Raw genomic sequence first — 12,500 nt, forward strand, 5'->3', positions numbered from 1 at the left:
ACAAACGCACATGCACACACAACCTGACATTCAAACATGTGTAGCTGTGTACGTCCATAACGCTGTGAGCCATATGCATGGATCTATGGCAGCGCTCTCCTTTGAGACAGCGTTTGGGTTCAGATGTGTGTGGGCATAAGGCCTCTCTTCTGCATCACTACACGCAGAGGACAGCTCTATTAAAGAGTGCCTTCATCTCAGCATGTGTGAGCAGAAGAGAGAGCGAGTGCTTTTTGCACTGTGAACTTTGACGAGGTTTGTTTGTTCGTGTAGGAGTGTGTAGGTGCGACATTGTTGGCTGGAATCAGCTAATTATGTATTGGCAGATGTACTACAATATACGACGAGTGGGTGCTGCTGCACACCATAATGCGTGTGTGTGTGTGTGTGTGCGTGTGCGTGTGCGCGCACACACACACGCGTGCATATATGTGTACGAGTGCAACTTTTCTAATGTCCGTGGGCAGCTTCTCCACAGTAGGAACTGGAGAGTGGTGCCACGGCGTGTGTGGTTTGGCCTGCTTGCCAACAGACACCATCGCCTTTCGCTCTCGAGCCCACGAGTGAGAGCCAGTCGTTTCAGATGTGCTGTTACACAATCACCTGTGTCAAAGGGCCTGCAGCACCGCACAGCACAGCACAGCACAGCACAGCACAGCACAGCACAGCACAGCACAGCACAGCACAGCACGCTCACTCCTCTCCCAACGCACGCCGGAGGAGAGGGAGCCTGGAGCAGAGCAGAGCAGAGCACTGCTGTGTGTCTGTGTGCCTGGATCACTCTACTAGTCTAGAGGCTCTCTCTCGCTCTCTCTTTCTTTCTTCCTCTCTCTTTCTTTTCCTCCCTCTCTCTTTCCATCTCTCTCTCTCTCACTCTCTCTCTCTCTCTCTCTCCACATCACTTGGCATTCCTATCAGCTGCACGACTAACATCTAAAGGTTACGGGACACAAACGGGGAATAACAACCTTGTCCGCTTGTTTGCAATGCACTCAAGGCAAACACCAACCATCATTATACCTCGATTTCATCGCCTCACATATAGACCGCCCCACCCACACCCTCACACACTCCCACCCCCACACACACTGACTCATGTGTACACACACAGACACACACACGCACACTGGCCGGACGGAGTGCTTAAATCAGCGCGGGCGCAAGGGGGTGTCCCGGCGAGGTGAATGTGAAAATGTGCAGGCTGGCGATAAGCGCAGCAGCCTCCACACACACACACACACGCACACACACACACACACACACACACACACACGGCAGCGGGAAACAGAGGTGGAGAAATGTGACAAGGCAATTTCCTCTCCCCCACCCGCTCCACCCGCTCCTCTCCGCTCCAGCGCCAATATATGTGCTAATCAGAGAGATGGCGCGTATAATGTGGCGCTGCGCTGGGGGAGTGCTATGGATGACTTCACATGTGTGTACGTACACACACACACACACACACACTCACACACACACACACACACACACGTCCTGACTCTGTGCGCGTGTGTGTGTTTGGTAGTTAATGATCATGGCTGGGCCCAGGGACTAGTAGTGGTGTGGAAAGAGGAAGCGCTCTCTGATGTTCCACTGGGGAGCGAGCGTTAAGGGGAGTAACAGGTATGGACTAATGAGATTCAGTCTGACAAACACACACGCACACACACACGCACGCATGATGGAGAGAACACAGGGAAAGAGAGAAGGGGGAGAATGAGCGAGGGAGAACAGAGAGAGGGAGAGAGAGTTTAGCTGCTGTGTGGGGAATACGAGTGTAAAGATGATAGGGCAGGAGGGAAACTGCTGTACAGTATTATGCTTGAAAATATACATGTACTGTATGGCATGCATGCATTCACACATCACACACATAGACTTATGCACATTTGTGCAAAACAGTCCAACGCACTCCCACATACAGTGCTTAAATGCGTCACCTTTGCCTATAGATCAACATTAAAGTGCACGCATGAATACAATACACATGACACACACAAGCGCGCGCGCTCACACCCCCCTGCACAACAAGGCTCAACCCCTTGTCCTAGAAAAATGGTAATATACACACACACACACACACACACACGCAAACACACATGCTCACACACACAAACGCGCACACACACACACACACACACACACACACACACACACACACGAACACACACACACGCACAACATGTGTGAATTCCCATTATGTCCATGATGCATTATGGCCCAAGTCCTTGCACCGCGTTGCACCAACCAGGTCAGAGGACCAGTGTCCTGCAGGTGCACAAGGACAAGCTGGCCTGCTCATCTCTCAGGCTCCACGCCACCCTGAACACCCCCTGCAGCCAGTAGGCCTCCTCATCCATTAGCGCTCCCTCGCGCTCCTGCTCACGTTTTTAAGGCCACGTTATTTCAGGCGCCGCACGGCACGGAGCGGAGCGGAGCGCACAGAGAGGCCGCGGCTAACTTTAGTCCCACTCAGGGGGGGTCAGCGCACAGTCCCTCCCCGCGCCGCCTGCGCCCGCCCGCCCGCCCGCCCGCCCGCCCGCCCGCCGCAATTTAGGGAGTCGCTGACCTCGCAAGCGCAGATCGTCAGTGCGCGCACGCCTGCGGAGCCGGTGGGGAGAGGCACCGGAGAGAGAGAACGCAGCTGATTGCTCATTAGCGTCGCTCGCTCTCGATAGGAACGAGGAGCGAGCCGACCCAGTTAGCGTGGCGCGGGCCTGGCCTGCGGGGAGCGGCGCAGGTGAGGGCGTGTGGATATATCCAGAGATGAGGCACCTCTCCTGGGCCACCACGCCAACGGACAGGCCAACCCAGCGCTGCAGAGCTCCAGCCCTACTCCACTTCCTGCTCCAGTGCAGCGCTGCAGCACGACCTACAACCGCATTACAACTATAGTGCACTATATACAGTAGCACAGATCAACAGCATTATAACTGCCTTATAACTATACAGTATACTATGTGCAGTAGTATAGATGAACAGCATTATAACTATACAGTATACTATGTACAGTAGTACAGATGAACAGTATTATAATTACGTTATAAAGATACAGTATACTACATACAGTAGTACAGATGAACAGAATTACTGTATACTGGAACTGCATTTTAATTTTACAGTTTAATACCGTATATTACTGTACATACAGTAGTACAGATGAACAGCATTATAACTGCATTTTAACTATACAGTATAATACAGTGTACTACATGCAGTAGTACAGATGAACAGCATTATACCAGAGGAGCCAGAGATGAGCCTCATATTAATTAGTGAGTGCACAACTAGAGTCTATCTTCTGCTCTTACGGAATTTACATGAGGCATTAAAAGGGCTAATTATCAAGGCAATAGTTCATCCTAATGGATGTTATGAAGTCAAAGATAAAAGACTGGAGCGGAACTCATAAACTTGCTAATGTGGATTGAACTGAGATGGCAATAAAACGAGTGTGTGTGTGTGAGAGAGAGAGAGAGTCTCACCTCCACACTTACATCCAGGAGCCACACTCCAAACTCCTATAACATTCTTATCAATATTCTCAATACTCTGCTGGAGATCACAGCAGACTAGAGAGACAGATGCGCACGGCGCTGTCTAAATGGAAGCTGATCCATCTAAGTGTGCTCTAATCGGCCCCTAATAGCGTTTCTCTGCAGCTCCGCGTGCTCTGCCCGTACAACAGGAGCACGGAGAGAGTGCTGGACAGACAGTCGTCAGAACTCCGGTGCTCTCTGGCCAGTGGACTGGTCAGTGTTCTGGTGCTCACTGCCCAGTACGCACTGGAGAAGGACACTGAGAAGGAGCACACCAGGGCTGGGCCTCCACACTGAGTTGAATCCTGAGGTGCGTTCAAATTGGGCAAACAGTGGCCAACGTTTGTGGTGAACATGTTTTCTTTAAACAGTTCAATTTAAATGATTTGGTGCCAACATGCCATTCTAACGGCAATTGCATTGTTACCTTCGTCAAACTCACGTCACGTTCCACTGTATGTTCGCGGAGAACTACCTCCACATACTGTTTGCGATTGTTTGCAAATGTTCACCTACAGTACAGTATGTCTGTGAATTTGAATGACCTGTTTGCAAACGTTCGCCTATGTTTGTGAATTGAATGCACCTCTGAACTAAAACTGTATACTGAAAATCCTAAAAAATCCTATGTTGAGGTATGATAGAAACTGGTAATATTGCAAGGTACCAAATGGAGTTTCTCATTGCGCCGTTTGTCATCTCTGTGTGCCTCTGTCCCACTCCGTCTGTTTCACGTTCTCTATCTTTCACTCTCAATCCTTCCATTACAATCATATGCTATCTCTCTCTTACACACACACGCACACGCAAACACACACACACACACACACACACACACACACACACACTTGTCTCGCTGCAGATGTTCACTGTAGGTGCAGTGGCACATGAAGTGTGTTCTAAGTGATATGGCCACAGCTCTGGTGGACATGAAGACAAATCTGCAGCACTCCGGGCTATTCATCTGTGTGCCTGCCCATTGATCTTCTCTCTGATTAAATAAAATGGGCACTTCAAACTCCAACCACCCCTAGCCATCCTGCTAGGCTTTACGCACTGAGCAGACAGACTTAGTCAAGGAGAAAATAAACTCTCTCTCTCTCTTTTCACTCTCTCTCTCTGTATGTGTGAGAGTTTGAGAGAGAGGGAGGAGAAGAGAAGAAGAGAGAAAACAGAGAGAAGAGTTGGTGCTGGTGTGTTTGTACGCCCGTGTGCATATGGGAGTATGGCTGAGGAACCGCCATAAGAGTCTCGCTGAAGAGACACCAAGAAGGAGGGATCATTTCAAGCAGAAAGAGAGAAAGATGAAATGAGACAGAGCGAGGGAGAGGAAAAAAAAGAGGTGCGAATCTAAAGTGGTGCAAGGTCAACGGGGACTATAAAACACCTCTCTACTGAACGAGCCTGTGTCCTCCACACACACACACACACACACACACACACACACACACACACACACACACACACACACACACACACACACACACACACACACACACACACACACACACACACACACACACACACACACACACACACACACACACACACACACACACACACACACACACGTCTGACTCATAGGCGATGCTGAGTCATCATAGTGTAGAATATCTGATTCTACTGGTCTTGTGCTGCCCTCCGCTCCATATAATTGCAGCCTACAGCTTGTATTACTGCAGGGACAAAGTCCACTTCAGACTCCATATTGATCATCTCATACAACAAAGGAACATGACACAACCTATAGAACTACATATAGGATGTACAGATTAGTAATTATGTAGGCCAACTGCACTGATGCACATCTGAACCACTTCCACCAGTGTACAGTACATCAGCATGGCCAATACTATAGGCCCTATACCATACCTAGTATAGCACATGGATTACGATGCTTGTTGTAGCATGTTTGTCTGATGCAACATCTCTACTGATGCATTGCTTTGGGCTCTGCAGTGAGGTCTTCAAAATCCTGCATCTATATCTTACCCCTTCCAGTGCCGTCCTTCATCTCTTCCATTGAAACTTTCTCTCTCTCTCTGTCTATCTGTCGCTCTCTCTCTCTCTCTCTCTCTCTCTCTCTCTCTCTCTCTCTCTCTCTCTCTCTCTCTCTCTCTCTCTCTCTCTCTCTCTCTCTCTCTCTCTCTCTCTCTCTCTCTCTCTCTCTCTCTCACACACACACACACACACACACACACACACACACACACACACACACACACACACACACCCTCCCTCCCTCCCTCCCTCCCTCCCTCCCTCCAGGGTGGATAAGGATGTGAATGGAATATAAATGGTGTTTTTGTCTTGGGGTTTAAGGTACAGTGTAGGGTATGCAGGGTGCAAACAAAAGTGTGAACAAAGGAAAATGCCATAAGTAGGAAAGAGAGAGTGAGCGTTACAGACCGACAGAACGACACACCGACCAACAGACAGACAGACAGACAGACAGACAGATTACAGACTACAGAGAAAAGGTCGGCAGGTCAGCTGGTTCAGCGCCCAAATGAGTGCAGAAAAGGGCTGACACGCTCCTCCAGTGCCCTACACTCCTGGGAACTCTGCACATACAGACGGGATAAAGGGCAACACAAATAAGAGATGCATTCAAACGCATGAGTAATGAAGGGAAGAAAATAGAGAATGAAGTGGAGTGGGAGAAATGAAAGAACGAAGGACAGATCAATGAGAAATGAAAGAGTGGAGGAGGCCAGAAAGCCGAGTGAAAGATGGAGGGGAGGAGTGAAAAAGGAGAAGAGAAGAAAAAAGGGGGGAGTGTGGAAAACGGTGGAAAAGAGCGAGTGAGCGAGAGGGTGATGAGAATGGAGGGAGGGAGACAGAGATGGATAAAGAAATTAAGAGAGGAAGTGGAGCGGAGAGGGCGCCACTGCTGGGGCGATTGATGGAGCTGCAGCTCTGGAGGAATGAGAACACTGTTAAACCCCGGCGACCTTATCAAAGACAAACACAGCCTGCATCTCAAGTGGACCTGCTCCCCGCCGGAGCCCAATAACTAAGACTCAGCCACTTTCAATATGTCACATCTCATGGCCACCGCTGGGATGGCTTGGAGAGCTTGTTCCCTCAAGAAATCCTGCAATTCTATCAACTTCCCAATTGAATTTTGTGTCTAGATTTCAAAATGGAGATTCAAATATATGAAAGGAAGATAAAGTACTATCAAAGCCACTACTGAATAACTAAATGATAACAGACACCGCCGCAAGAATGTGGCACCAGAGCCAGAGGAAGATATGTTCACCACAGGACTGGATGGGAGACCTGCTACTGTAAACCACTGGATGACCTCCCACTCATATCGTTTTCATCTCCTAATCTTTGATACTAAAATGTCAAATGACATCCCAACTTCTGTTTTCTCTTTCCCATGAGTAAACCTACATCCTTCCTCTCCCATGCCTGACCTCCAAGACACTCTGCTTTGCATCATCTTAACCCACACAACTGCTACTGAAAGAGCACATCCCTTGACTATGTGAGGATGACCCAATCCTGTAGTCTTACCACCGTGTGATACTTGCCTTGCAGACTCATCTGCTGGTGGCCTGACCTCACTAGTCTGCTGTCATGCATGTAGGATGTGTGTGTGTGGGCCCACACGGAGGCGGTTGCCGGGCCGATGGTAAACATACCTCAGCTCTGGGGGAGGAGAGCAGGTCAGTTTTGGGCTTGATGGTTTTCCTGTGGGGACAGAAACAGGAAGGCTGGCCTTAGGACACTGGGGGACGTGTGGTGTGCTAACTCCTGCATTACGACACCGGCCACATAGAGGAAGCGCACCACACACAGACACAGACACATGGTGACACAGCATGGACACATTACTGGAACAGTTTTGTTAGTTTTGTAATCTTGTAATCCACATCTGCCCACAGTTGTACAGCTGTGCCATCACAATAACTGTAAGGGCAACGCAGTGTCATTTCACATGCGGAGCCGTGGCTGGGAAGTCTGAGCTCAAAGTGGTGTGCAAGTGGGCATGTTGTATAAGAGTGTGTGTGGTGTGCTATAGAAGAGTGTGAGGCGTGGCGTGGTGTGGTGTGTGTTGTAGAAGAGTGTGTGGCGTGGCGTGGTGTGGTGTGTGTTGTAGAAGAGTGTGTGGTGTGTGTTGTAGAAGAGTGTGTGGTGTGGTGTGTGTTGTAGAAGAGTGTGTGGCGTGGTGTGGTGTGTGTTGTAGAAGAGTGTGTGGTGTGGTGTGTGTTGTAGAAGAGTGTGTGGCGTGATGTGGTGTGTGTTGTAGAAGAGTGTGTGGCGTGATGTGGTGTGTGTTGTAGAAGAGTGTGTGGCGTGGCGTGGTGTGGTGTGTGTTGTAGAAGAGTGTGTGGCGTGATGTGGTGTGTGTTGTAGAAGAGTGTGTGGTGTGGTGTGTGTTGTAGAAGAGTGTGTGGTGTGGTGTGGTGTGGTGTGGTGTGTGTTGTAGAAGAGTGTGTGGTGTGGTGTGTGTTGTAGAAGAGTGTGTGGCGTGATGTGGTGTGTGTTGTAGAAGAGTGTGTGGCGTGATGTGGTGTGTGTTGTAGAAGAGTGTGGCGTGGTGTGTGTTGTAGAAGAGTGTGTGGTGTGGTGTGGTGTGTGTTGTAGAAGAGTGTGTGGTGTGGTGTGTGTTGTAGAAGAGTGTGTGGCGTGGTGTGGTGTGTGTTGTAGAAGAGTGTGTGGTGTGGTGTGTGTTGTAGAAGAGTGTGTGGTGTGGTGTGTGTTGTAGAAGAGTGTGTGGTGTGGTGTGGTGTGTGTTGTAGAAGAGTGTGTGGCGTGGTGTGTGTTGTAGAAGAGTGTGTGGCGTGGTGTGTGTTGTAGAAGAGTGTGTGGTGTGGTGTGTGTTGTAGAAGAGTGTGTGGTGTGGTGTGTGTTGTAGAAGAGTGTGTGGCGTGGTGTGTGTTGTAGAAGAGTGTGTGGCGTGGTGTGTGTTGTAGAAGAGTGTGTGGCGTGGTGTGGTGTGTGTTGTAGAAGAGTGTGTGGTGTGGTGTGGTGTGTGTTGTAGAAGAGTGTGTGGCGTGGTGTGGTGTGTGTTGTAGAAGAGTGTGTGGCGTGGTGTGGTGTGTGTTGTAGAAGAGTGTGTGGCTTGTTGTGTTGTGGTGTGGGTGTGCGGGGCTCGTACACGCGGCGTGTGGGGGGTCTGAGGCGGCGCAGGGCCCGTGGGACCTGCTGGCTGTCGGCGTCCGTCTGGTAGAAGAACATGCGGATCAGATCATCCAGCAGAACCCACGTGGGCAGGCTGAGTAGTCTCTGGAACACAGCAGGAGACGGAGCGGCAGATTAGCATACTAATCAGGCCTTATTATCCACTCATTAAATGTCTCAAAAGTAACACAACGCTCTTTCTGTGGCCTTTGTCTTCGGTGGCACGGTGTGAGAGGAAACAGTGAAGAGAAAAAGAGAAGTGATCGAGAAAGGGAACTGGGAGTCTGAAAGCCACTCAGTTGAAACACAAACGAGAAATGTAAACGGACACCTCCACGAGATGAGAGGCTGAGGCAGAGAGTGCAAAATAAACGAGTCAGGGAGCGAGAGAGAGCTTGAGGGAGAGAGAGAGAGCCATTTGGCCTTTTAAATGGCATTTAACCTCCAGCATATGCGGTAAGAACTATTCAGACAGCTTCTGTTGAGGTGATAAAGGACCAGAGCGTCCAGCGTCTAGCGCGAGCACTTCCCCCCACCTTCATGTACGTGTTGAGCTCTGGGATCCTGTTCTCCGCTATCTCCTGCTTATTTCCCATGAACACCTTCCCTGCGAACAAACGGGCAGACGTGAGGAAGAGTCGACTCCCATGAGTCATTTAATCAACAGCCTGGGGGATGCAGAGAGTGGAGAGAGTGGAGATGGAGATTCCAGTAAACAGATTTATTAGTTGCAGTAATGAGACTTTAATCCTCAGTCTTCCATATAAATAAAAATACATTTACATGTAATGAAACAAACAAGTTATTAAGTTAAACACTGAAATATGTTGACAGCCATATCTGTTCCGATGCATATGCCTCCATAATGAGTTCCAATTAATCAATGGGATTTAAAATATACATAAAAGAAAAAAAAACTACTTATGAATTCTCATAGATTAAAGTGAACGCTGCCACCAATTCAGACAAGGCCATTCCCAACTGCCGTTAAATGAAATTTAGTACCGTCTTAATGACGTGCAATAATCTCTTTCCCTCAGTCGGTCTCTCTCACACATCCTCTTCGGCTGTCTTTTGCTCATTTTGAACTAATGGCTCTCAATCAAAGTCTCGCACTCGAAATAAAACCTGAGGTGCTTTCCACCGAATGGAAACTTTCCACTGATGTCTTTTTCTCATTAGATTCTGATTGAACAAATTGTATTGTGTTCGTTAATGAAACAACGTCGTCCATAACAAATGCACACATCAAAGGCACACACATGTACAAACACACACACACAGACACACACAGACACACACACACACACACACACACACACACACACACAGACACACACAGACACACACACACACACACACACACACACACACACACACACACACACACACACACACACACACACACACACACACACACACACACACAGTCTGTATTCCGTCTCCTCCAATGGGAGGGTGTAATGTTCTGATCCATTATAACAGGCCATAAAACCCAAATCAGCCATGCGCCACTGGCTGTGTTGGACACTCAAGAGAAGACTTTACTGCGTGAAAGACATAAAAGCCGGTGGAGAGAGTGGGGCCAAGGGCCCACTGACAACCCCATAAGACGCTGTGATCCGCTGCCAAGCGCTGGGCTGCTGCGCTGTGCTGTGCTGTTATCCAAATAGAGTTGGAATGGCTGCCAGAGAGAAGCCACACCCTGGAGAGAAGCGGACGGGCAGTCAGAGAAACAGAGAGAGAGAGAAGGAGAGATAGGGAGAGGGAGAGAGAGAGAGAGACAGAGAGAGAGAGGAAGATAAAGAGGGAGAGCGAGAGAAACAGAGAACCATGGCAGGAGAAAGTATTGTGTTGCTGATATGGAAGTGTGAAAGGATTTCTTGAGTCTCGACAGTAATGTCGAGTATTTGCTGCAAGAACAACCCTTCATTGTACGGGGCAAAGCATCCACAGTCCGACACACCTGCTCCAATCAGCAGATACTCTGTCAACTGCATTCCAGAAAAGACGTCTGGTAAAGACAGCTAGAAGAGTGAGAGACATTAAGGTGGGCATGATTGAAAGAAAGAAAGAAAGAAAGAAAATAAGAAAGAAAGAAAGCAAAGAATACCTCAGAGACACATGAATTCCTCCTAAAGTGCAAACACTAACCACTTATCAAAGGACCCAGGAGTCCAAACGTGTCCCCACTCTGTCCGTCATCCGTTTGAACGGTCTGGTCATTAGCTCCTACTCCTAATACTGACCCACCATTTCCCATCACTCTCTGCCTGTCACCTGTCAAAAAGGCCTCTTGAAAAGGCTGAGCAGCGGCGGCTCCCTCCACTCCACATCAGCATTATCTTATCTGTGCAGGCCAGGATTGATTAAGGGAGATACAAGGGCAGCGCAAAGCCCAGTCTACAGGGACAGCTGCCAATACACAAACATAATTAGGTTCGCAACTGCTAAGCTAATTAGCCGTGGTGTACCCAGGACTACGCCGCATCTCTCTTCTCCCTCCTTGCCTTCTTTTGTCTGATTTTATTATCTCAAAGAGAATACTTCTTCCTTTTTCCTCCCGCTTATCCGTTCGGTTCATGACCACCTCCAAGTGTCCCTTTAGTGTCAGGACATGTCTGTCAGCACTGTCTAGCACAGTGACCCTATAGTCTAGAACAAACTGTTCAATCCTGCTGAATATGAGCTGAACAGTTCAGATGATGTCTATGGGTGCTTGGGAGAATGACTAATAACTACTCTAAATGGTTTGGTGTAGTTGGATCTGGTAGCAGAGGGACAGTTGTTAAAGGGTGTGATGAGCACTGTGGATTGCGGGGGGGACATTAAGACTCACCTGGCAGGATGGGGAGAGTGAATGAGCCGGATTGAGCTCCCAGCTTGAGCTCCATACTCTGATGTAGGGTGAAGAACTGACGGTAGCGTCTGTAAATCAGGTACTTGCTACCTCCCTTAGTCTTCACCTCTATCACAAATTGCTAAGGAAATCAGATAGATAGAGAGAGAGAGAGAGAGAGAGAGAGAGAGAATGAACAAAATATTAGTGACTACTGAATATTGTTATGCTAGTACTGGTAATTATCTATCAAAAAACGGTCTGATGGAACAAAAAGAAAAATCATATTTCCATCAGGATTTCCACCATATCTTGATACCTGCATGAAGGTATATGCTGACTGCCTCTTCTTTTTTAAAGTGTAGCCCTACAGTAGCCTATGTGTAACTGGGATTAGGCATTACTGGGGCATTAAATTAATGAAAAATACACGTCATAACAAAACTTACATAATAGACAATGAACCCCTTCTTCTCCACAATGTCTGCTATTGTAGCACTGATGGGTATATTATCTGGAAGCTGATCAAAGTCACTGGAATGGAGAAAAAGGATACATAGAGTAGGCTATTCAAATAAAGTTAATAAATATAGTTAACAGAATTATGTAAACTTATACACACCATAAAGGACCACACAACTGCATCACACCACAACCTCAACATAATCTATTAAAACGGTAAACTAAAATAAGGGTTCTTTCATTCTTTGAGAGTTCATTCAAAAATCCAAACGGACTACTCTTACAAGGGGGAAGGGCTCAGCTTCTTCAGTAACTACACTGTTTACAACTTAATTAATCAACTGAGAGTAGTCTACAGCTGAAGATAACTAAGAAGAATGCATATGTTATGTTCACTGAACCAGCAGTTTAACATTAGAAATACCGAGAGAGAAAGAACATAACCGCGCGGATATTAGACAAATAGTGTTAGACTTCACATTGAACCGCGCGGATATTAGACAAATAGTGTTAGACTTCAC

The 12,500-nt window shown here is 48.0% G+C and overlaps 2 protein-coding genes across 2 annotated transcripts in view; one reads left to right on the forward strand and one right to left on the reverse strand.

Annotated features, from left to right (window-relative positions):
• The window catches only part of ncf4 (neutrophil cytosolic factor 4), a 20,321-nt gene that overhangs the window by 7,526 nt on the left and 295 nt on the right, over nt 1-12,500 (reverse strand). Inside the window, exons 2-6 of the mRNA XM_062548473.1 lie at nt 11,967-12,051; nt 11,518-11,659; nt 9,215-9,285; nt 8,656-8,783; nt 7,196-7,244 (exon numbers count right to left, since the gene is read on the reverse strand). Coding sequence (XP_062404457.1) covers nt 7,196-7,244; nt 8,656-8,783; nt 9,215-9,285; nt 11,518-11,659; nt 11,967-12,051 — 475 coding nt within the window. The remainder of the gene's footprint in view (nt 1-7,195; nt 7,245-8,655; nt 8,784-9,214; nt 9,286-11,517; nt 11,660-11,966; nt 12,052-12,500) is intronic.
• The window catches only part of pvalb7 (parvalbumin 7), a 27,056-nt gene that overhangs the window by 3,141 nt on the left and 11,415 nt on the right, over nt 1-12,500 (forward strand). The gene's annotated exons all lie outside the window — the stretch shown is intronic.

This window comes from Sardina pilchardus, chromosome 1 (assembly GCF_963854185.1).
Source record: "Sardina pilchardus chromosome 1, fSarPil1.1, whole genome shotgun sequence".
Lineage (NCBI taxonomy): Eukaryota > Metazoa > Chordata > Actinopteri > Clupeiformes > Clupeidae > Sardina > Sardina pilchardus.